Source organism: Bubalus kerabau, chromosome 12, assembly GCF_029407905.1.
Source record: "Bubalus kerabau isolate K-KA32 ecotype Philippines breed swamp buffalo chromosome 12, PCC_UOA_SB_1v2, whole genome shotgun sequence".
In the NCBI taxonomy this organism is placed as follows: Eukaryota; Metazoa; Chordata; class Mammalia; order Artiodactyla; family Bovidae; genus Bubalus; species Bubalus kerabau.
Window position 1 is genome coordinate 12618503 of NC_073635.1, and position 26842 is coordinate 12645344.

The 26842-nt window shown below is 37.6% G+C and overlaps 1 protein-coding gene across 3 annotated transcripts in view; it reads right to left on the reverse strand.

Annotated features, from left to right (window-relative positions):
- Positions 1-26842, reverse strand: part of VWA8 (von Willebrand factor A domain containing 8) — a 375174-nt gene that overhangs the window by 176023 nt on the left and 172309 nt on the right. For all 3 annotated transcript variants that reach the window (XM_055541970.1, XM_055541972.1, XM_055541971.1), the window contains exons 22-26: positions 12404-12479; positions 10318-10453; positions 5682-5801; positions 2830-3035; positions 797-948 (exon numbers count right to left, since the gene is read on the reverse strand). In XM_055541970.1, coding sequence (XP_055397945.1) covers positions 797-948; positions 2830-3035; positions 5682-5801; positions 10318-10453; positions 12404-12479 — 690 coding nt within the window. The remainder of the gene's footprint in view (positions 1-796; positions 949-2829; positions 3036-5681; positions 5802-10317; positions 10454-12403; positions 12480-26842) is intronic.

Here is a 26842-nt window from a genome sequence, read left to right on the forward strand (position 1 = left end):
TATATGAGACCGAAGTTAAATAAAAAGCAATTTTTGTCCCTTGGGAATTTATGATAATGGATTTCCCTACAGACAAAGACAACATTAGATGCATTATCAATAAGTTATGCATATTTAAAACTGTTTTCTTGTGAATTTGCACTGACTTAATTATCCTACTAATAAACACTGTCAATTATCTTTCTGGTCAACAATATCATATTTGTTAAGATTCTTTGTTAAGTATATAGCCTATAATTACAAAATAAAAAGCAGGCAAGTAGCCCACATGAAACAAAACCCACTTATTTTCCCTGCCTCTTTCATCTGTCAGGCTAAAATAAGTAATCCCCAAATTTCAAGTTAATATGATTATAAATTTAGAAAACTATAACAGAAGAATATATGGTGACAGAAATAAGAACACCTTAACTAAATATATATTATCTCTTCATGTAGTTTGCATGTTTGTACAATGATTCTGTACTAGGTTAGGAAAAAATGAGAATCAGAGGAATTCAACAAAAGGACAGAGACTGTTAAAGAAACAAATATTTCCCTTTATTTGATTACATTACATCTACTCATGGGACATTTGGAATAACTGAATTTCTCAATTTACAGACCTATAAATAATGCTATTTAACCGAAATCCAGCCAGCAAATAGCACCATATACTTGAAGAGCTTACTCATGGAAAAGTAATTTCCACACCAGGTCAGTTTAGTAGAGTATAACGGTAGACTCAGAATGATCAGCATTTGAGAATCAGAACAGTTACATTCAAGAGTACTTTATCAAGAGTGATTTGCCTTACTCCTTCGCCAGCTGCACATTGGATGGTTTTGCTCCAACTGGTATTCCGTATTTATGCAAAGTGTTAATCAAAATCTCCCTCATGTCGTTGTTGTAGGAATCAAAGTCAAACACGTTCCTAACCACACTGGACAGACCTTCAGTGGGAAACTTCTGTATTAAAAAAAAAAAAATCCCTTATTACCATGTGATAAAATGCACAGTATTATAAAGATTTCCCAAACAGACAGAATAATGATCAAATAAACTTCACTAGACCTTTTCCTACTGGCCTTGTCAGATAAACGGATAGGAGGAATGCTTTTCTCTTTTAATGTTTGCCCTGATGACTTAATATTTCTCTTTTTCAATAAATTTCAGAATTTGAGGGGAAACAGTTCTTTCTCTCAAATGTTAAATCGGTACTCAAATCCTGGGGTTTGGTGACTTTCACCACTTTCTGAAATCTCCCGCTTTTAAAATGAGTACTGAGCTTCCCTGGTGGCTCAGTTGTAAAGAATCTGCCTGCAATGTGGGAGACGCAAGTTTGATCCCTGGATCAGGACGATCCCCTGGAGGAGGAAATGGCAACCCACTCCAGTATTCTTGCCTGGAGAATCCACATGGACAGAGGAGCCTGGCGGGCTACAGGCCATGGGGTCGCAGAAGAGTCGGACACGACTTAGCGACTAAACAACAACTGGATTGACCAAATTAAAAAATGCTACTTAAATAGAGCGGAGTGTTGAATATCTATATGGAAATATTCAGAAAAGTCACAAGTCCAAGAGTAAATGAAAAAAAAGGTAAAGGAATAAGAAAAGAAAGGAAAAGGAGGTAAAAAGTACAGAGAACAGAGACACAGGCAAGCGCAGAGGGAAAGAAAATGAGGGTTACAGACAGCTGACTTCACACTGCTGGGGTCCTCTGGGCCATTCATCGCCTCTGTCTTGATTCTCTCTAGGCGCTGGGATCTCAGCTGGACTTGGTTTTACAGGCAGAGCAAAGCCTTCTATTTTCGTCTAGGTTTTCAGGGGTCAAGAGTCATTATGTTATGACTGTTCGCTTGGAAACCATCATTTGTTATAAAAGCAGAATCTACACAGGCTTTTTGTCTTCTTTTACCAAGGTGAAAAGTCAAAGTGAAAGTCGCTCAGTCGTATCCGACTCATTGTGATCCCATGGACTATAAAGTCCATGGAATTCTCCAGGCCAGAATACTGGAGTGGGTAGCCTTTCCCTTCTCCAGGGGATCTTCTGAACCCAGAGATTGAACCCAGGTCTCCTGCACTACAGGCGGATTCTTTACCAGCTGAGCCGTAAGAGAAGCCCGAGAATACTGGAGTGGGTAGCCTATCCCTTCTCCAGTGGATCTTCCCGACCCAGGGATCGAACCCAGGCCTCCTGCATTGTAGGCGGATTCTTTACCACCTGAGCCACAAGGGAAGCCCAAGAATACTGGAGTGGGTAGCCTATCCCTTCTCCAGTGGATCTTCCTGACCCGGGAATTGAACCAGGGTCTCCTGCACTGCAGGCAGATTCTTTATCAACTGAGCTATCAGGCAAGCCCTCCAAGGTGAACTATGCATTGTGGATGGCTATAAGGAATTTCATTCTCTTGCCCACTTACTCTATCCAACAAAACCTTCTCACAGTATTTACAGGTATGTAATCAACACTATTAGTTTCCAGTCAGTTTTTTATCTTCAAGTCTTTCATTTTCAAAATGAAAATATTTTCACTCAGAGACCATATATGCTTGTTGTTTAGTCAAATAGTAGTAAAGCTTCCCTTCTGTCTCACTCTTCTGTCTTCCCACACTCCCCAGAAAACCTCCACCAAATTTCCCAGCTCCTTGGTAATAGCTGTGGCATGGAACCTTGTCAAAGTCAATCCAGATGTTCATTTGGATTACAGACACGTCATACTATATCACCTGAATCAGTATTTAAGAGAAATGGAAAGACTTGGTATAAATTAGGCAAAAAATAAAAAAAAATCTAAAACATGACTGATGACTTCTTTTAAACTTTTATGTAGAGGCAGGTGCCATACCTGCAAATGCTTGACTATGTTGACAACTTCTCTGGTAGAATAAGGGTAGTTAATAATACCCTGGTCAGCTAAATTCCTCAGTTCTCCAAAGGCAGCGACGAGCTTCTGAAGGATGGGCTCGGGCACATTTGGGCCGTACTGCCTGAGCATCCTGAGTTCCGAGTAGGGTTTGGGATTATCCACTGCATGGCAGCTAAAAATATCACCTATGAGAAAAAAAAAAAAAGATTCATACTCAGTATGCAACTAACCCCTTATAAGGACATAGCAAAGACGAAATGATCAATTAAAGAGCCATGGGTTGCTCACCAAAGCACTTCTATTTTTAAATGTGTAAAACTGCGTAGAAAGCCTGTCCAACAATAGGTATACAGAAAAAAGCAAATGACTAAAGCAAAAGGAAATGAGCCTGAGTGATGTGTGGTTTATTCTACATAGATTTATTTCTGTTAAAAATTATATGATACTTGGATATAATCTCACTGGTAGATATTCGAGTACAAAGAACAGAAAGAGAAGTCCCTGTGAGCTTCTGCCAATCCCACTCCTTCCCCTACAGGCACCCAGGGTTAACAGTTCAGTGTATTCATTTTTTCATATTTTTCATGTCAGTATTTAATATTTATTTATTTTTAATTGATTGATGATTGCTTTATAATATTGGTCCTGCTAGTATTTTTAAATGCATATATAAATCACTCAGTCATGTCTGACTCTTAATGACCCCATGGACTGTAGACCGCCAGGCTCCTCTGTCCATGTGATTCTCCAGGCAAGAATACTGGAGTGGGTTGCCATGTCCTACTCCATTTTAAATGCACACATACAAACATATATAGTTTTGATAATTTAGTCTTTTTCCATTAATTGGAAAATACTCATGTGGTTCTGAGATTGCATTTTTAACTTTATAACACATGGTAAATATCTTCAGAAATTATATACATATATGCATGACTTTTTATGTATACTAAAAATGGGGAAATTAGTATTATCACTCTCTAAACAATTTATATCTTGTTCACATTGCTAGAATATACTTTATAAGTTGGTTTCAAAAAAGTAAACGTGCAGAGATAATATCTAAATAAAAATCAAGGAAAAGGAAACAAAATATTTCACCCATAATTTAGACAACTGAGAATATATTAGAAAAATACAATCTATGCTCGAGAGAGAAAAATTTCTCAGATAAAAGTTCACATAATTCTGATTTATAATCCAAAGGACAGGGACCAAAGGAAGTTAGAGTAAATAGATTTGCATTATTTAATATGTTCATTTTAGAAAGCAAGGATATTTAGAACTTACTTGGACTCAGAAATGACTCAGATCATTCTTTTATTGTTATCATATATATTCATGAAAGCAACTGAATAGAATGCAACCATGATAACTTCAAGCTTGTACCTCATAGGCTAAACTCATTCAAATACAAACATGAAAAACAGCTTTGGCCTTTTTTTGCTGAAAAGCAAATGCAACACTAATATAAAGCTATAATTGACCCCTTATTTGTTCATTCATCGAATAATGATTAAATTCCTTCTATATGCCAAGTAATACTCTATGTACTGTATAGACCTCAGTGATCAAAACACACAAACCCCTGTTCTCATGGAGTTCAGATTCTGGCGTAGGGAGGAAATAAACAATAATTACCAATGTCAGAAACTGTACATTTCAAGGAAAAAAGAAAAGCGCAGTATAGTACTTGAGAAACAGTGATGGCTGGGGATGCCAGACAGGACAGCCTCCCTGAGAAGGTGACAACGAGGCAGATGCAGGTGTGTGGGGGAAGGGCTCGGCAGGTCCAACTACTGCAAAGACCCTGGGGCGAGCATGGCTGGCGTGTTCACAGACGGGGCTGCGGGGCAGGGAGGCTGCAAGAGGGTAAGCGATGGGAGAGCAGCACAGGGCAGGGCAGAAGCAAGGCCAGTGAGGTTAGAGGATGCGAGAGTCTCACCTGAGGACATTCTATGCATGTCACGCATATTCGTGTGCACGCACCCCTCTTGCCTTTTATTTTCTATTAATTCACCTGGCAGGCTACTGCACAGACTGTTCTTACTGTTTCGCTTAATACATTTCTAGGACTCTTTTTGTCCTTTGGTGTCAGCACCGGTAAACTCACGCTCTGCCTTTTTTTAAGCAAGTGCATGGTAATCTACTGAGTGGATATATAATAGAACTTCTTCATTTAGTCCCATTGCGGTATACATTTGGGTTGTTTCCTTCTAGTTTTGCAACTATAAACAATGCTAGATTGCCTATCCTTGTACTTAAATTATTGCACAGGGAATTTCCTTGGATAAATTCCTTGATGTGGAGTCGCCAGATCAAAAATCCTACTAGGAGACTGAGCCTGCTTCACACTGAATATGGAATACCCAGTATTCAGAATTAGCTACTTGTCACAGAGAAGAGAAGTTCTTCTTAAAGGTTCCTGATGATTCAGTTTATCCCTGGACCTCTCCAATCAATGTGAATCAGTCTCCCCAGAGCTGGCCTCAAACTTTTCCATAGTTAGGGTGATGTGATGAAAAGCAAACACTAAAAACCCTTTCTGAATTTGTGTTCCACTCTAAGACTATCGATAGTCTTAGATATGAAGCCAAGTTCTAACACTTATTATCTGAGTGACCCTAGAAAAATAATCTCTCCGAATATCAGACATTCTTCTCCTCTAAAATGGGGATAAAAATACTCTCATAAAATAGTTGTGATGATGATAGCACATGGGAGCATTTAGTCGGGAGCATTCAGTGACAGCCCATATAGCACTGTTACTAAGATGACATCATTATTGTTATTGTTATTGTTTTGGTTATTACTATCATTATTGTTTTTACCTAAGGTACCGAAGAAATCATTGCCTAGGAAAGGAAATCCAGGTCTGTTGGCCAGAACAATCATTCTAAAATCAGGATGAATCACTACAACATTTTCTCTTCCATTGACTAGTGCAGCATCTGAAAAAAAAATTTCAATTTATTCTTTATTGATATTCAGTAATTCTTAAGAGTATCAAGTTATAGCCTTTAGAATCACACAAGCAGTCATATAGTTTTATGACTATAGGGTTGTCAAACAACTCTAAGAAATCTGGTTGTAATAACTGGGTTGAAGAAAACCAAAACATCTTTGAGAAAGTTTGCTTAGAAGAGAATACTGATAAAATGCATACTAAATTATACAGGAACTTGCATTTTTATGTAAATTAAAGGCACATCTAAAAAGCAAACTTGTCTAAATGTTGTCTTATGGTGCTTAAACTTGGCTTGAGATCCTATCATTCATTTAAAATACAATTAAGAATCTATAACAACGGATAAGCCAAAGGATACTCAAAGGATAATCTAAACATCCTTCAGTTTTTTTTTTTTAATCAAATCACAACTGCATCCCTTTGCATAAAGCCTACTAATTTGTAGCTAAGGATTAAGTCCTGTTTAGATTACCCACCCTGAAAGGATTAACTACACTGGAGAAAGTCTTGAACATCAGGTCAATTCATTAGAGAAAAGTTGATTTATTTCCAATCGAGGGATTCTATCAAAGTTCTTAAAATATGTAATTTCAAGTTGACTGGAGCTGTCTTTGTGCAAATGTTTAAGGTACTAAAGGAAGTAAATATTATATACTACCGGCTGATGTACATTTAAGATTGAACTGCTAGTCCAAACAAAAATTTAAGGTAGCAAAAACTTTATTATCGGTATTTTAAGACAGAACACCTGTCATTTGGGTTAATTTAAATCTTAGGCTTTAAGGCTGTTCATCTCTAAAAAATGATAGATGTGAAGTAAAGTTCAGTTCAGTCACTCAGTTGTGTCTCTTTGCGGCCCCATGAATTGCAGTACGCCAGGCCTCCCTGTCCATCACCAACTGAGTCAGTGATGCCATCCAACCATCTCATCCTCTGTCGTCCCCTTCTCCTCCCTCCTTCAATCATTCTGAGCATCAGGGTCTTTTCAAATGAGTCAGTTCTTCGCATCAGGTAGCCAAAGTACTGGAGTTTCAGCTTCAATATCAGTCCTTCCAATGAATATTTAGGACTGATTTCCTTTAGGATGGACTGGTTGGATCTCCTTGCAGTCCAAGGGACTCTCAAGAGTCTTCTCCAACACCACAGTTCAAAAGCATCAGTTCTTCGGCGCTCAGCTTTCTTTATAGTCCAACTCTCACATCCATACATGACTACTGGGAAAACCATAGCTTTGACTAGATGGAACTTTGTTGGCAAAGTAATGTCTTTGCTTTTCAATATGCTGTTTAGGTTGGTAATAACTTTTGTCCCAAGGAGCAAGCTCCTTTTAATTTCATGGCTGCAGTCACCATCTGCAGTGATTTTCAGTTCAGTCGTTCAGTCGTGTCCGACTCTTTGCGACCCCATGAATCGCAGCACACCAGGCCTCCCTGTCCATCACCATCTCCCGGAGTTCACTCAAACTCATGTCCATCGAGTCGGTGATGCCATCCAGCCATCTCATCCTCTGTCGTCCCCTTCTCCTCCTGCCTCCAATCCCTCCCAGCATCAGGGTCTTTTCCAATGAGTCAACTCTTCATATGAGGTGGTCAAAGTACTGGAGTTTCAGCTTTAGCATCATTCCTTCCAAAGAACACCCAGGGCTGATCTCCTTTAGAATGGACTGATTGGATCTCCTTGCAGTCCAAGGGACTCTCAAGAGTCTTCTCCAACACCACAGTGCCCCTCCAAAATAATGTTTGTCACTGTTTCCACTGTTTCTCTATTTGCCATGAAATGATGGGACTAGATGCCATGATGTTAGTTTTCTGAATGTTGAGCTTTAAGCCAACTTTTTCACTCTCTTCTTTTACTTTCATCAAGAGGCTCTTTAGTTCTTCTTCACTTTCTGCCGTAAGGATGGAGTCATCTGCATATCTGAGGTTATTGATATTTCTCCCAGCCATCTTGATGTGCTTCATCCAGACCAGCATTTCTCATTATGTTCTCTGCATGTAAGTTAAATAAGCAGGGTGACAATATATAGCCTTGACGTACTCCTTTCCCCTTTTGGAACCAGTCTGTTGTTCCATGTCCAGTTCTATGTTGCTTCCATGTTGTTCCATGTTCCATGTTGCTTCTTGACCTTCATACAGATTTCTCAAGAGGCAGGTCAGGTGGTCTGGTATGCCTATCTCTTTCAGAATTTTTCACAGTTTATTGTGATCCACACAGTCAAAGGCTTTGGCATAGTCAATAAAGCAGAAATAGATGTTTTTCTGGAACTCTCTTGGTTTTTCGATGATCCAACAGATATTAGCAATTTGATCTCTGGTTCCTCTGCCTTTTCTAAAACCAGCTTGAACATCTGGAAGTTCACGGTTCACATATTGATGAAGTCTGGCTTGGAAAATTTTGAGCATTACTTTACTAGCGTGTGAGATGAGTGCTATTGTGCGGTAGTTTGAGCATTCTTTGGCATTGCTTTTCTTTGGGATTGGAATGAAAACTGACCTTTTCCAGTCCTGTGGCCACTGCTGAGGTTTCTAGATTTGCTGGCATATTGAGTGCAGCACTTTCACAGCATTGTCTTTCAGGATTTGAAATAGCTCAACTGGAATTCCATCACCTCCACTAGCTTTGTTTGTAGTGATGCTTCCTAAGGCCCACTTGACTTCACATTCCAGGATGTCTGGCTCTAGGTGAGTGATCATACCATCGTGATTATCTGGGTCATGAAGATCTTTTCTGTGTAGTTCTTCTGTGTATTCTTGCCACCTCTTTTTAGTATCTTCTGCTTTTGTTAGGTCCATACCATTTCTGTCCTTTATCGAGCCCATCTTTGCATGAAAAGTTCCCTTTGTATCTCTAATTTTCTAAAAGAGATCTCTAGTCTTTCCCATTCTGTTGTTTTCCTCTATTTCTTTGCACTGATCACTGAGGAAGGCTTTCTCATCTCTCCTTGCTGTTCTCTGGAACTCTGCATTCAAATGGGTACATCTTTCCTTTTCTCCTTTGTGTTTTGCTTCTCTTCTTTTCACAGATGCAAAGTACTTGGGAGTTTTATTGAGGTGAGTCTGTAAGAAGTTACGCTCATACTTCTTTCTGATAACAAAAAGTATCCTTTCAATGTGCCATATATTCATGTACTAATACCACCATTAGTTTTAACATTTGATCTCCATTTATTTTAGTAGTGGTAAATAACAAGGTATGTCATCACATGAAAAATTTAATTAGTTAACTAACATAAAAATGGCAATAAAACACGAAACTTATAAAAAGTTAAGAAAATGAAAAACATAGGCATGGAAGTGATGCTTTCTGAAACTATGTTCAAAAGAGCTTCAGCTGCTCTTGTGTTTAAAATGTCATCTGCAATCAAATTTGAATTTAAAAATTATGATGATGACTCCTTTGCTTGGAGATTGTCTCTGTTTAACCACAAGTTTGTTCCAGTAGTTCTCTCTTGCTTTCTATTTCACTGTCCTTATAATGCCTCTAAAAAGGGCAGGCAGCATTCAAATCTTGAGAGTCTGAATGATTTTCTAAAAGATGGTTATCAGGCGGTTTAACTCAAATTCTCAGTTTTTCCTACACTCATTGTGAAACTGCCGTCTCAGAATACTTTTATTAGTCCTAAGTTTCCCAGGTTGAGACGCAGCAGTCTTGCAATGACAACGTCCAAGAAGAAACCTCTGTGGCGACGGACTTGTACATTTTTATAGTCTTCTGTACATACCTTTTGAATATTGAAGATTTCAGTCATTAGTCTCAATTTGTTTGGCTACCTTGCTATTGACTATATTTCAGTGGCTAAAGATCTTCAAGTCTTTTCATGACACAAAAATTAAAAACTAGAAAATGTTCTCACATTGCACTAGACAATTTTTTCCTATGGCTTAAACAGACTTATAAGATTTATCTATCTACATTTCCCCTAACAACCACAAAAATAAAAAGAAGGTACTCCAAAGCAGAGTAACTTCTTTCTGAGGCAAGTGTGTATTGTGTGTGTGTGTGTGTGTGTGTGTGTAATATATATGTTTACACACACACACACACATATATATAAAACTGATATTAAATGCCCAGCAGTTTTTTTCTAATTATACTGAGCTAATAATAACATTGATTTTAACATTAAAAGTAACAAAAACATGGTAGAGCTTTAAAAATTCCACATAATAATGAAAGAAAATAAATTGTAAACAAATAATTGAGACATAAGTATAAAAGGGATTATATGTTTGTATTCTCAGAGTAGAAAAAATATGAAGCTGATTTGTCCTAAAGCTACTATTGAAATTTTCAAAGACACTCTCCAGCTATTAGGAATTGAAACTGACGAAGCTAGATTCAGACATATTGATTTTTATTATTAATTATCAATACAGACAACCTGACTTAGACTGAATTTATGCTTGTTATTTGTAGATAAGCAGCCAGCTAAGTGTGTGATCTGATACAACAGATGTTAAAATTGCACATTGAAAGAAAAGTTGCTTTTTTATACTCACTTGCAATAATGCGTCGTCCATCTGCTAGAATCATTTCTCCATTTTCTACTAGAGTTTTTAAAATACAGGTGACATTTGTTGGAGCCTTGTCTGCCTCATCTACTACCAGAACATGACCCAATTTTACTGCTTTAACCTTTGAAGACAGAACATTTATTGTAAACAAAACAAACAAACAAACAAACAAGAAAAGAAAGCAAACGTTTTAAAAATTCCATCACTCATTGCTTTGGATTTGTAATAGCTGGTTTTCTGCAAGCTATAAATATAAAATCACAAAAAACGTCTGTAGCAGAGCTGGAAACAGTATTTATGGATCTTTACCAAAAGCTTCTCATAGTTACCGAATTGCTAACTCTGAAGTAATCACTTTATTTTCTTGCAGCATCCTAATTAGCCCTATGTCGGCAATGTTCACATTTCACACCCTCAGGAAGGGGAGAATTAAAACAAGTATTGACATATCAAATAGAGAAGTTAAAGGGCTGTGGGGGCAAAGAGGAATGACTGTGATCATCAGTACTGGATATCAGAACATGGCACTTGCGGTAGCCTTAAAAGAGCACAGTTGTAAGAGATCAGTATGTATAGTGGAGAACTGGGTGGTCAAGACAAAGAGAATCAATCGTCAAACTCAAGAAATCTGCACCCTACTGAGGGAGGAGTGAATATGAACAGTCTATCTTGGCTGATGCAGAGGTTAAATGTAAGAAAAGACACAAAAGGATCTGAAAGTGTAGATCAGGTCTCGACTAATAAAAAGTTGACTGCCAGACCAAAAAATATGTGCTTTGTCTCATTAAATAGCAGGATGAATTAAAGACTTATGAGTTCAGATATGATAACAAGTTTAAAGCTACAAGTCAGTGCCTTTAATCTTGCAGAAATATGCAGAATAGACTAGAGGGGGGAATATCATAACAACTTGGTAAAAGAGTCATGTGAGGATCTGATTTTAGGGAAGAGGGCATGGGTAAAAATGGAAATAAAAAGCATTATATTATCTGAAGAAATATTCAGAGGTATATTCTACAGCCTTGGCAACTAATTAGATGGGAAGAGGTGAAAGGAAGAATAAGAGAGTTCTAGGTCTTGGATGACTGAGTAAATTAGATGACTGGTCACATTATGAAAAGATAGGAAAAAAGCTAGGAAAAACTCTTTAAAACATTTAAAAAGAATGGATAGGAGATACTCAATGAACTTCAATGTGAACCCAGAGATTATTTTTTTAAATAGTAAGAAATAGCTCATAACATAAAATGGAACATATCATAAACTTTTCTCATTACATGGTTTTGGCAAGTAATTTTTAAGAAATTGAGAAATAGGTGATCCTCTCTACCACAAATATCTTATTTCATATTCTAAAAATATGAATAAGAATTTTTCTTTTTAACTTTAGGGTAAAAATAACCCGAATTTTAAAAAACAGAGAGAAAACATGTAGCTTCTACTCCCAACTCCAGCCTTCACATCTCTGTTCAGAGAAGGTCGGGTCCAGTCTGGAAGAACTCAGACAGGAGGTCCTGAAGACGCCCATCACTGGGGTCTGGACCACAGAGTTCTCAGGATGGCTTCTCTGTGCCATTGCTGGAGAGCAGTTATCTACACAGAAACACATGCCTGGCAGAACAGGATTTTTTTTTTGGCGGGGGGCGGCTCTTATGTGAGAAGCTAAGGAATGATCTTCCCAGCTGTCCAAAACGCTGGGTCAATATTTTACTCATTAAAATCATTTTAAAAAACATTCCAGAAGCATTATCTAATTTCAAAGTCTGCACGCCTGAAAACAACAGCAAACTTTTTTCTTTTTTGAAAGTTCTGGAATGGAAAAGTGATCATTAGAGGATTTCTATCATTCCCTAAATCTCTCTCTGGAGAGAGGAATAGAATAAGAAAACATGTTATTTTCCCAGTAATTTGCATTTAAATATCCACTCTCCAAATGACATATGAATGAGTGTTTTCTAGTTAAGACTGAAACATATTGTAATCAATGGGATATTTCTTCCTCTCAAAGGCTGAAATACAATTATCATTCAAAGAACACAGTTGAGAATATTCATATAATTGCATTACTAACCAAAGGTGAGTCTTCATATACAATAAGTCCATCTTTAACAGAAGGCTGAAGAGTAAGTGTTTGGACTGTGGTGTCCCTAAAGTTAAACCAACAGATTTTATAGTTAGTAAAGAAATAAAATGACATTTGATCTCGAATAAAACATGAGAACATTTCTCTTTTTCTTCCTTTAGTTCACCATCCAGCTTCTCCTAAGACGAATAAAAAAGCAAATGAAATTCCACTCAGCAACAGTATTTTGTAGATGTCAATATAAGTTATAAGGGTTTGGGAATTACTCCAAGTTTACAAATTATCCAGGCTCTTTACTTCTCCTTTTCCCAGTAATTTCCCGATGACCATTTTACTCTTTAAAATCACCTCCTGTGAAAAGGAGAAACTAAAAATAAATATTTGCATTACCTATACAATATTTACATTATTTACAAATAATTGATGGTAAGTTTGGTGATGACTGGCATGCTGATGTTCCTGATTAAAGTGAGTCTGTGAATTATACTTCATGGCCCAACCTGCCATCAGGAAAGACCATTTTACCTCACCCCAGCAAATATGGGATTGTGAACATTTCTGCTAGGATTAGGGCAATTCATTTTACTTTCTTAAGTCTACCTACTACTATCTACCTGACTTTCCTTTAGATCGGGATTTTCAAAAGTATTAACAGTGTGCTACCTAGATGTTATCCAACTCCACACATGATAAGATACGAAGTTCACATCACCTATGAATCTTCTTGCCCAAAATGTTATAGTTAGTAAAGAAATAAAATGACATTTGATCAGAATAAAACACAAGCGTCATATATTCATTTTTTGTATTCCTGGGTCTCCTAAGTTTAGTGTAGCTTACACTTTTCCTATCTTCTGCTAAAAAAAATAAAGTCCATTTTTGGGTTTTAAACAAATAACAGAGTTTAGTTAATATCACAAATTCACTGTTCGTATTCTGGCAATACAGAAGGGTGGGTGAGGAAAAGAAAGAGATGTGTTCACACAGATTTTTATAGCAATATAGTGAATTTCTCACCTCAGCTGTCACATATTTAATGGGCAACAACATGACACCTCCCAGCACCGAATGGAAAAAGGAACTCTTGTATCATTATCAGTAGAAAGGAAATTCAGTCATTACTTTAATAATTATGGTGCTTCATAGCAGATTAAGGACAGGAAATTCAAGGTGAATTACAATTTTAAAAACGCAAATGAAATTGTTCTATAACACGTTAATTCTGACAGCATACAATTTGGCAAATTAGATTTCTCAAAAGACTTGTGCTAGAAATAAAAAAACATAGGTTTGAGGGAACAAGCACAAATCAGATGATTCCTAAAAGGGACAAGGAATAAGGATAAACACAAATGGGAAACATGGCTTTCAGTGGAGTAGGCAATGAGACAGAGCAACTTAAAGGGAAAAAGTGGTTTTGTTCCATTCTTATTGTCAGTCCTTTGTCTTACATGTCAAAGGAAAAGCAAAGGCTAGCAAAATATATAAAAATATATATTCAATTAAAAAAACAGGTTGGCTTATATGTCAGTCCCTTATTATATAAGAGTAGAAAATAACTCACTAACTTCTGCATAGCACTTATTACAACAACAAAAAAAGCTTGAACTTCCCTGGTGGCCCAGAGGATTAGAATCCGCCTGCTAATACAGCGGACACAGGTTTAATCCGCGGTCCGTGAAGATTCCACATGCCGCGGAGCAGCTAGGCTTGGGCGTCACAACTTCTGAGCTCATGCTTTACAACCTGCGAGCTACAGCCACTGAGTCCACACTGACTGAAGCCGGAACACCTACAGCCCGTGCTCCGCAACAAGGAAGCCGCTGCAATGAGAAGCCCACAGACCGCAACAAAGGGTAGCCCCCGCGCAGCAGAGAAGAACCACTGCAACCAAAAGTGCATAAGTATATATTTTTAAAAGCTTGTTTTCAAGGTATCTTACAATATCATAAACTTCAACTCAGTAAATGGTGGCTGCTGTCACAAGTACCATATGAGTGACAGTGAGAGCTGCTCAGCCGTGTCCAACTCTGCGACTGTACAGTCCATGGGCTTCTCCAGGCCACAATACTGGAGTGGGGAGCCTTTCCCTTCTCCAGGGGATTTCCCCAACCCAAGGATCAAACCCAGTCTCCCGCATTGCAGGCGGATTCTTTACCAGCTGAGCTACCAGGGAAGCCATGATAGAATAGCATATAAATTGACTCTTAAAGACAATATAATGATCCTTTTTCAGAAAATATTTGACTAAAATCATTGCTTTGGTTTTAGGAGCATCATAGTAATTCTCTACACAAATAATCAATGACCCTAAGAGAATATTTTATTTGCTACAGTTTCAATTCTATTATGATTTGTTCCTCCCAAGAACAGTTTGAAATATAAGCTCATAAAAGCTGAAGTAGAGTCAAAATTTCAACAATACTGGGGAAAAGAAAACACATCTTAGTAACAGTTTCTTAGCCTACAGTTTAATAAAGAGACATCTCTCCAAGACATAACAGTTACCAGCAGTGCTTGCAGAATTAATTAGAATGTTCAGCTAATTGCTGACATTTATGTTAGCACCCATTGTTCTCACTTACTATTTTACAGACTAAAGTTGTCCATCAGTTACAGCCTGTGTTGATAAAGAGGCTACTCAAAGAAACATGGTGCTAAACTCTAGTCTTATTTTAACTCTGTGACTCTAAAATTTTTTTAAGTTGGAGTTATTAATGCTTCAATAGTAATTTTAAATGATTCCAGATGCAATAAAAGTAATTAAATTGAATAAAGACCAAGTTTTTATCAAAATAAGGACAGCAAATTGGCCACTGGAGAGCAAGCACAATCCATTCCTGTGACTTTGCTAATAAAGGTACATTAAGCTAATAAATTCTAATTTATTGAGGAGCACAAGATCTCAAAATAGCAATGTCTATTTTGAGGATGATATTTTAGTAAGTTGTATTTAAATTGGCTTATGGTTAGCTGTATTTTAGAAAAATAATAATAGTTAACAAGGTTGAAAGAAGAAAAAAGACACATAGCAGTTTCAAATAGCTAATAAAAATCTTATCTAACTTTTCAGTTCATTAAAATAGAGATGGTTAAAGTAATAGTCCACTCATTATTATAAACCCAGCATGAAGAAAGAAAGATAGAATATGATTCACAGGAGGCACTTTACAAATATTTCCTCAATATTTTAAGAAGTCAGATGATTATGAAAATAGAATAAAATGGTAATTTTAAAAAATTAGATATAAGCATAAAATTACTGTCTGAGAAGTAAATGCTGTTGAAGGATATTTTAAGTGAAGAAGTCATGGCATTATCAAGACTATCATTTCTACAAGGTTTATTTTAAAACAAGTAATGAAATAAAGATAAGAAGTACTGCTAATAATTATCATTAATAAAAGAAGAGAGTGGTAACTTAGACAAAGGGGATGCAAACAAATTTGAGAATTAATGTTTACAAACATTCTGGGCTCTCTGCACACTTCCTTCCTGCCTTGCCTACAAAAGACAAATTTATTTTGCTAAGTTGGGAAAGAAACTTCCCTGAGCCCTCAAACAGAAATAATCACAAGCGGTGTTGCCACACAATCCAAAAAAAAGAAGGTACAAATTAGCTGTGATTATTGCAGGGTTGGTTAAAAACCAGCACTGGTCTATTAATAAATAGTCCTCCTAGTTTTATCAATTATTTCAACTTTCTTGTTTTTAAATCACTTAAACTCTTTTTAAAAAGTACTATTATTTTTTTCATGCACAAGTATATATTTTCTGTTTTAACTTTTTGTGTTGTATTGGAGTATAGCCAATTAACAACGTTGTGATAGTTTCAGGTGGACAGCAAATCAGTTAAACTCCTGAAACCCAATGTTATTCACCTCTACAGAGGGGAATTAAAATAGAACATTTGAGGAAATATAGTAGAGTAAAAAGTTAAAAAGACAAGAGTGAGAAAGAAATATTATTAAATGTGCTTTGAATGCTGTGAGGGAAAAGTCCTTTTCATAAGATAAAAAAAATATTATTCCTGCCAAAGTGACTGAAAAGACTCCAGCTCTTAAAATAGTTGTTTTGGAGGACAAATAATGTATTTAGTCGTCAAACACTCATCACTAATACGTCCAGATGCATAAACTCCTAACAAACCAAAAAAGGAGGGAAGACATTGGGGGATAATATTTATGGAAGGGAGTCGACTGTGGTTCAGCACTTTGGTCTCCAGACGTAGGCTTTTCTGGGGACAACAGGTAGAAAACAGCCACTGCAAAACAGTCATTTGATGGAAGCTAAAATTTTCAAAATATTAATAGTTTTCAAACTCTACATACCTTCCTTACCACGTCTCCCAGCAATATATTAACACTTATTTAAAAAGAAATTCCTCCAATATTCAAAGTCATGCTGATAGTCAAACCTTTAACAAAATCTGAATGTTTTGTAAGTTGTCTAGTCTTTTTTAAAGTAAATATACTACAAATATTTAAAATGGGATCTTTTGTCTTTACTCTGAAAACAAGCTTACTGGCTTGGGAAATTTTAGGGTACTCAAAATGACTTAGTTTCTTTGTAGGAACTTCATTTTCTCTTTTCTAGAAACAAAAAAAGAAAAGCAGTATGCAGGTTCCTTATTTATCTTTTCCCCTGACATTAAACAATGTATTTTCTGATCAGTTTTTTAAAAGGAAAAGAATGAAATGCAGACTAAAATACTGATACAAAACTGAATGAGTAAAAAAATTAAAAAAATTAAGCAAATACATTTTCATATCAGGACATGAGATAATTGTTCAATAAATATTTATTCAATATCTACTAATGTGCACTGCTTTAGATAAGAAGGATAAGTCCCTGTGATTCTTTCCTTTGCTGAGCTTAAATTCCTAATATATTTAAGTGAACTTATTTTTACCATACTAATGGTATACCACCTTTGACACAGTATAAACTGGATCCTGCATGAAATTAAATATCAAAAGATAATTTACAACAGGCAATTCAAGATAAAGTTAAAATAAATATGTTTGACCACTGAGACAAACAATAAACAGCCTTCAACCATTTAAGTCAGAGAAAGCATAAGTCCACCAGCTCTCCATAGAACTGGTCAGGCATGCCTCTTTTGGTTAATAACTCAAAATCCATCTTTAGTGTAATGTTTCTTGCCTAAGATTTACTATGTAACCTGCATTTTGTATACATCAAAATATTATTTGATATACTATAATCCATGAATTATTTTATCCTAATTTCTGGTTATTAATCAACTTAAAACAATTCCCAATGCCTGGCTCATTCATCACACTTGAACCACTTGAGTTAAAAAGAAAACAATATGTAAATAAGCATCCTATTTTGAGAAGTCTTTTGCTTACAGGAAATCTATGTTCAAGTTTTCTGTAATGCCCTTCTTTTATTAAGTTTTCATGATAGATTTTCTTAAAGGAAGACACTACTGCATCATAGAGTAGGTGCCTGATTCGTGTCCGACTCTTTGTGACCCCATGGACTGTAGCCCACCAGGTTCCTCTGTCCATGGAATTTTCCATGCAAGAATACTAGAGTGGGTTTCCATACCCTCCTCCAGACAATCTTCTTAAATCAGGGATTGAACCTGCGGCTCTTACGTCTCTTGCATTGGGAGGCAGGTTCCTTTACCAGCTGAGGCAGCTGGGAAGTCCACAGCATCATAAGAAAAAGAATATATATTGTTTTTCAGTTCAGTTCAGTCGCTCAGTCATGTCCAACTCTTTGCAACCGCATGGACTACAGCACGCCAGGTCTCCCTGTCCACCACCAATTCCCGGAGTTTACTCACACTCATGTCCATCAAGTCGGTGATGCCATCCAACCATCTCATCCTCTGTCATCCCCTTCTCCTCCTGCCTTCTATCTTTCCCAGCATCAGGGTCTTTTCAAATGAGTCAGTTCTTTGCATCAAGTGGCCAAAGTATTGGAGTTTCAGCATCAGTCCTTCCAATGAATATTCAGGACTGATTTCTGTTAGGACAGACTGGCTGGATCTCCTTGCAGTCCAAGGGACTCTCAGGAGTCTTCTCCAACACCACAGTTCAAAAGCATCAATTCTTTGACACTCAGATTTCTTTATAGTCCAACTCTTACATCCGTGTACAACTAATGGAAAAACCATAGCCTTAACTAGATGGACCTTTGTCAGCAAAGTAATGTCTCTGCTTTTTAATATGCTGTCTAGGTTGGTCATAATTTTACTTCCAAGGAGCAAGCGCCTTTTAATTTCATAGCTGCAGTCACCATCTGCAGTGATTTTGGAGCCACAAAAAATAAAGTCAGTGACTGTTTCCACTGTTTCCCCATCTATTTGCCATGAAGTGATGGGACCGGATTCCATGATCTTTGTTTTCTGAATGTTGAGCTTTAAGCCAACTTTTTCACTCTCCTCTTTCACTTTCATCAAGAGGCTCTTTAGTTCTTCTTCACTTTCTGCCATAAGGGTGGTATCATCTGCATATCTGATGAGGTTATTGATATTTCTCCCAGCAATCTTGATTCCAGCTTGTGCTTCATCCAGCCCAGCATTTCTCATGATGTACTCTGCATAAGTTAAATAAGCTGGGTGACAATATACAGCGCTGACATACTCCTTTCCCGATTTGGAACCAGTCTGTTGTTCCACGTATAGTTCTAACTGTTGCTTCCTGACCTGCATACAGATTTCTCAAGAGGCAGGTCAGGTGGTCTGGTATTCCCATCTCTTTCAGAATTTTCCACAGTTTATTGTGATCCACACAGTCAAAGGCTTTGGCATAGTCAATAAAACAAATAGATGTTTTTCTGGAACTCTTTTGCTCTTTTGATGATCCAGCAGATATTGGCAATTTGATCTCTGGTTCCTCTGCTTTTTCTAGATCCAGCTTGAACATCGGAAAGTTCACGGTTCATGTATTTTTGAAACCTCACTTGGAGAATTTTGAGCATTACTTTACTAGTGTGTGAGATGAGTGCAACTGTGTGGTAGTTTGAGCATTCTTTGGCATTGCCTTTCTTTGGGATTGGAATGAAAACTGACCATTTCCAGTCCTGTGGCCACTGCTGAGTTTTCCAGATTTGCTGGCATATTGCATATAGCACTTTCACAGCATCATCTTTTAGGATCTGTAATAGCTCAAGTGGAATTCCATCACCTCCTCTACATTCCAGGATGTCTGGCTCTAGGTGAGTGATCACACCATCATGATTATCTGGGTTGTGAAGACCTTTTTTGTACAGTTCTTCTGTGTATTTTTGCCACCTTTTCTTAATATCTTCTGCTTCTGTTAGGTCCATACCATTTCTGTCCTTTATTGAGCCCATCTTTGCATGAAATGTTTCCTTGGTATTTCTAATTTTCTTGAAGAGATCTTTCCCATTCTATTGTTTTCCTCTATTTCTTTGCACTGATCACTGAGGAAGGCTTTCTTATCTCTCCTTGCTATTCTTTGGAACTCTGCATTAGCAACAAAAACTAAAGAGTCTGTTTAACCCCAGCCCATTTTCCTGTGTCATTTTTATGGCAGAGGAAAAGGAATAAACATTAATACCTCTGAGGAATTAGAGAGCACAGGACAGGGCAGTCCTCTAGCATATTTCTTTGTCATTTTACATTTTTTTCTTAAAATGTGATGGAGATTTTGAATGCTACTCCTTAACATACCCAGTTGTTCTAATACAAACATGTGTATGACACCATTAGAGAAACAGCAAAAAGGAGCTGCTGTCTAGACACCAGGGTGGGTGGAGGACAGCTGGCTGCACACAGCCAGCTCAGTCTCTGGCTGCTTTTTCTCTTCCTGTATCTAGCACACTTCTTGAACTCCAAATTAAATAAATGAGTGGGCATAAATGGCAACAGTTTTTTTTCACTGCTTTATGAACTGTGTCAGGATAATCACTGTGGAGAGCTCCCGAGTGATGCTGAAGAGGCAGTGTGCACAGCATTTTCTGATTGGGCACTAGTGGGCATTTCAGCCACCGCACCTTTTAAAGATATGAGCAGCTTAAGTCATTTTGGGACTTGTAAGTTCTCCCGTCTCCTGGGCAAAACTATTTTTTCAAGATGAAAGTGAAGGTGTGGTTCATTTGTCCTGTTCTCTCACCTGAGTTTCAGCATTATTGCTATGTATTCAAGGTTTATCTGAGGAGCTTGAAAATCCCACCAAAAAGAAAACAACAAAAAAGTACTTACTACACACATAAAACTTAAAATATAAAAGGCATGTTTATAGAGGCAAAAGACTGGAAATAGGCTACTATCCCTAAGGGCTACTCCAAAGTCAGCTTCTCAGGACGGCCTTCTCTGGCCTATCTATGAACATGGTAAGCCCCACTCTGGCCCCCTTTCCTGCCTTATTTTTCCGCATGGCACTTATTATCGACAGACTGCATATTTTAAATAAGTATCTTGTTTTGTCACTAGGGAAACCCCTCTCTCTCACTAGTAATGAGAATATAAATATGAAGGCTGCAGCTTTTGGCTCTTTTGTTCCTGATGTAGTCACTCATGCTAGGAAAGTGACCAGCATCTCTTAGGTGTTCAGCAACATTTGCTGAAGTGGACGCGTTTCAGTCAGCTCTGCTAGTCAGGGGCCCTATGTCCTGAGTTTCTGGTAATTCCTTACGCATTGTGACCAAGTGTGTGCCCTTATTCTGGGAAGTTTTTTGTTCCCTTCTCCCCATTTTGCCAAAGGGGGACAAAGCATCAAGGTCTGTTCCTTAAAGGCTCAGCTCAAAAGATTGTCTCCTCTTTGAAGCATTAACTATTTCTCAGTTCTACACTCCCAGTTGAATTACTGTCTCATAGAAAGCACTTTACACTTAAGAAACATTTTATTTGTTCATGTAACCCCAGAATAGGCCCAAATTGACTGTATCCTGTTTCTAACAAGTTACTGAGCTATTTTTCAAAGACAGTAGAACAAAACAGCAAGTCATGCAGGCAAAGCATATGCAGAGGAGAACATTTTGTACTCAAATAATACCTGGAACCAAAATTTCTATCCTCATCTCCCAACACCAGCCATGGAACCAAAGGACCAGGACATGAACAGGACCTGAACATGGGATCCCTTTCAGAGTTGAAGGGTCCTTGTCCAGGAAGACCCAGTGCTGAAGCCCCCTTAGCACACCTTACCACAAATGGCCATGTTTCAAACCCCTCCAATCAAAACCTGCCTGCCAGTGCTTCTGTACATCAACCCTCCTCACCTAACTCATGAAAGTGTGACCCAACCCCAGATTGGGAAGAGACAGAATTGAGCCCTGTCTCTTCTCTCCCTGCTGACTGACTCTGAAAATAGCTCTTTTCTTTTATCAAATGCCAGTACCATGGTACTGGCTACTATGTGCATTGGGCAGAGTGCTGCAATGAACACTGGGGTACATATGTAAGAATCTGACTTTCATCTCATGCAAATGGAGGGCCAATCATCTCTCCATTTCAGACAGAGGACTATCTAAATGGATGTCTCAAAGATGAATGGGAAGGAACAGACATTGCATCTATCCATTTGCTTAACAAAAGTTTATCATACACCTACCGTATTCCTGAAATCATGCTGGAGGAGGCAGTTCAAAGAAATGCCCCTGCCCTTAGGGAGACAACATTAAGAAGGCAGGCACAGGTGGAAACCCGTGATTGTGGTAAAGAATGACATGTATAACAGTGGAGTCTATTATAGGTCAGTGGCTCTCAGTGCATGATGAATAAAAGTTTAGTTTGTTTGTTTTATTGAGAAGATCCACTCTTAAGTATACAAATATAGAAATAACAGCCTAACTAAAGATGAAATATAATACCTTAAAACACTTTATCATGGATCAGAAGAATCAATATAGTCATGGATTGGAAGAATCAATATAGTGTAAATGAGTATACTACCCAAAGCAATCTATAGATTCAATGCAATCCCTATGAAGCTACCAATGGTATTTTTCACAGAGCTAGAACAAATAATTTCACAATTTGTATGGAATACAAAAAACCTTGAATAGCCAAAGCAATCTTGAGAAAGAAGAATGGAAATGGAGGAATCAACCTACCTGACTTCAGGTTCTACTACAAAGCCACAGTCATCAAGACAGTATGGTATTTGCACAAAGACAGAAATATAGATCAATGGAACAAAATAGAAAGCCTAGAGATAAATCCACGCACCTATGGAAACCTTATCTTTGACAAAGGAGGCAAGAATATACAATGGAGAAAAGACAATCTCTTTAACAAGTGGTGCTGGGAAAACCGGTCAACCACTTGTAAAAGAATGAAACTAGAACACTTTCTAATACCATACACAAAAATAAACTCAAAATGGATTAAAGATCTAAACGTAAGACCAGAAACTATAAAACTTCTAGAGGAGAACATAGGCAAAACACTCTCCGACATACATCACAGCAGGATCCTCTATGACCCACCTCCCAGAATATCGGAAATAAAAGCAAAAAAGAAACAAATGGGACCTAATTAAAATTAAAAGCTTCTGCACAACAAAGGAAACTAGAAGCAAGGTGAAAAGACAGCCTTCAGAATGGGAGAAAATAATGGCAAATGAAGCAACTGACAAAGAATTAATCTCAAAAATATACAAGCAACTCCTGCAGCTCAATTTCAGAAGAATATACGACCCAATCAAAAAATGGGCCAAAGAACTACCAGACATTTCTCCAAAGAAGACATACAGATGGCTAACAAACACATGAAAAGATGCTCAACATCACTCATTATCAGAGAAATGCAAATCAAAGCCACAATGAGGTACCATTTCATGCCAGCCAGAATGGCTGCGATCCAAAAGTCTACAAGCAATAAATGCTGGAGAGGGTGTGGAGAAAAGGGAACCCTCTTACACTGTTGGTGGGAATGCAAACTAGTACAGCCACTATGGAGAACAGTGTGGAGATTCCTTAGAAAACTGGAAATAGAACTGCCATATGACCCAGCAATCCCACTGCTGGGTATACACACCGAGGAAACCAGAAGGGAAAGAGACACGTGTACCCCAATGTTCATCGCAGCACTGTTTATAATAGCCAGGACATGGAAGCAACCTAGATGTCCATCAGCAGATGAATGGATAAGAAAGCTGTGGTATATATACACAATGGAGTATTACTCAGCCATTAAAAAGAATACATTTGAATCAGTTCTAATGAGGTGGATGAAACTAGAGCCTATTATACAGAGTGAAGTAAGCCAGAAAGAAAAACACCAATACAGTATAATAATGCATATATATGGAATTTAGAAAGATGGTAATGATAACCCTGTATGCAAGACAGCAAAAGAGACACAGATGTATAGAACAGTCTTTTGGACTCTGTGGGAGAGGGCGAGGGTGGGAAGATTTGGGGGAATGGCATTGAAACATGTATAATATCATATGTGAAACGAATTGCCAGTCCAGGTTCGATGCATGCGAGAGAGTGCTCAGGGCTGGTGCACTGGGATGACCCAGAGGGATGGGATGGGGAGGGAGGTGGGAGGGGGGTTCAGGATGGAGAACACATGTATACCCGTGGCAGATCATGTCAATGTATGTCAAAAGCAATACAATATTGTAAAGTAATTCACCTCCAATTAAAATAAATAAATTTCTATTAAAAAATACTTTAAAATTATATTTGTTAATAATACAAAAAAACCTTTTTGCTCTCGTTAAAAATTAACAAAGGATATTTTAGAAAGAATAACGTGATTAATAGCACTTTATTATTTGTGTGATTTAAAGGTCCAGTCTACATTGTGTTTACTTCAACACTTACTATAGCTGACAAAGAGTTCACAAAGACACATAGCTCCAAAGAGAATTGCAACATGGACTGTACTCCCTGGAGCTCAACACACACCTTTTTTTTCTTGTTTTTCAAATTAAGTATTTATTTGGCTGTGCTGGGTCTTCACTGTGACACTTGGGATCTTTAGAAGCGGCATGTGGGATCTAGTTCCCTGACAAGGGATCAAACACAGGCCCCTGCATTGGGAGTGTGGAGTTTTAGCCACTGGGCCACCAGAGGAGTCCCCAAAACATATCTTTTTCAATCTCATCTATCAAAATATACAAAGGTTTTTGTTACAGTTAGGCTTGGGAATTTCTATCTTTCCTAACATCACTGTTTTTGCAAACTATTTGGACAGTGTCATGTTTTATATTTTGAATATAGGTTCATGAATATATTTTGAATAGGTTCAAAAACCACTGAAACTCTTCACTTGTAGGAAACTGTATTTTAAACTGTGTTAGTGTGCAGACATGAGACATTTTAGGAGTCTATTACATTCTATTTCTACTTCTGGCACCAAATGTGTGGGTTTTCCATACTCGACAATTCTCTTGGGATGTAAAGTCATCTTATTAGACTGTCTTATCACTCTGGAGATTCCAAAGGTCTTAGAACTGGAGACAAAGACCAAATATTTTAGGAAAAGATTTCCCTATCACACAAGAAACTAAAAGTGTTTTAGAAGGTATTGTGCCCAGAAAGGGAATGAAGACCAAACATATAATTACTATATCGCAATATCACAGAGTGACATACATTATTTTCAGCCACAAAAAAACTAATTGAAACAGTTATAAACATCAAACTTAAAAACATTCTCTCCAGAGAAGCTTTTTTTTTTTAGGACTTATTTTCTACTTTACTGCTAAAGCATGACCTCCAGCTTGAAGGATCAAATTAACTGTTTTTCTAATTTTTAAATTATCTGTTATGTAGCAACTCTCTGACAGCCATTAACACACAGACAGATCAACCAGTTGTGAACTCTTGACTTTGTAAAAGACAGATCTTTTAAATATTTTGCAGTGAGATTAGAAGTGATGAGACTGTGTAGTATAAAAGATTTTCATGGTCAGTTCCTATCTCATTAAAAAATATTCCAATACTTTTGGCTTTGATTTAAAGGTCTCTTTTTATATCAAACTAGTGACATCCTGTAGCGCTTTGTGCAAGTTTTCGTTCAATCTTTGTGGCAGTATTTCGTTTTTAATCATTTGGAGTGAATACGTCTCATGTGTGGTGTCCTCTGTAACCTTATTCAAGAGTATGTATTGTCTCTATCCAATCAAATCAGATGCTCCATCAATGGTTATACTTACATAAATTTCTGCCAATTTCATGTTATTTATGTTTACGTTATTAATGTTATTTTCAACCCACGTTGTCGCTGGTTTTTTTTTCCCCACAAATCTTTTAAACCACTGTCCATGACATGAGGGCTGGCTTAGTTAACACTAACATAAACCATAAATCTACTAAACTGGGCCCAGTAAACTGCTATACTGTCATACTATACAATCAGATGAATACTGAGAGCAGCACTGTCAGCTTATGACAGGAACCCCGTTCTCTCTGAATATGTGCCATGTCCCACACGTGACAAACCGAACAAATGAGGACGCCAGTGTCAGTCAGTATACTAAACGTTGGTAATGCTTATTTCATATTTTTAAGAGCAAAGGGAATATAAATTCTAACATTGTCCCACGTTCCAGTGGATGGTCTTGAACCGCTTTAAAAAGGGTTTTGTACTATAAAGAAAGCTGAGCACCAAAGAATTGATGCTTTTGAAAGTGGTGTTGGAGAAGAGTCTTGAGAGTCCCTTGGACTGCAAGGAGATCCAACCAGTCCATCCTAAAGGAAATCAGTCCTGAATACTCATTGGAAGGACTGATGCTGAAGCTGAATCTCCAATACTTTGTCCACCAGATGTGAAGAGCTGACTCATTGGAAAAGACCCTGCTGCTGGGAAAGACTGAAGGCAGGAGAAGAAGGGGATGACAGAGGATGAGATGGTTGGATGGCATCATTGACTCGATGAACATGAGTTTGGGCAAGCTTGGTGTTGGTGATGGACAGGGAGGCCTGGCGTGCTGCAGTCTGTGGGGTCGTAAAGAATCAGACACGACTGAGTGACTGAACTGAACTGACTAAAGAGTGAACACTAATGTAAACTGTGGATTTAGCTGTTAACAATGCTTCAGTATTGGTAATCAACAAATGTACCCCACTAATAAAAGATGTAAATAATAGGGTAAAAAATAAAATAAAATAAAAAGGGCTTTGTACTAATGTCACAAAGAATGGAAACAACATCTGCTTGTGAAGAAAAAGGAGAAGAAAGGGTCTAAGAAATTTTCCTAGAAGAAAAGACTTTGATTAAGAAAAGGTAAGACTTGATAGAGAGAGGCATTCCAAGCTATAAGAGCTGCAAGTGGCAAGTTAGAGTCATGAATATGCATGTGATACTTGGGAACCACAAGCTGTTCATATGGCTTAAGCCTAAGTACGTGGGAAAGAAAGACTGGAAGTAAGATTAGTAAAACAGACGGGGCTCAAACGAAGGACTATGGACTTGATGTTACTGGCAGTGGGAGTCACTGAAGGGTTCTGAGCAGGAGAATAAATGAT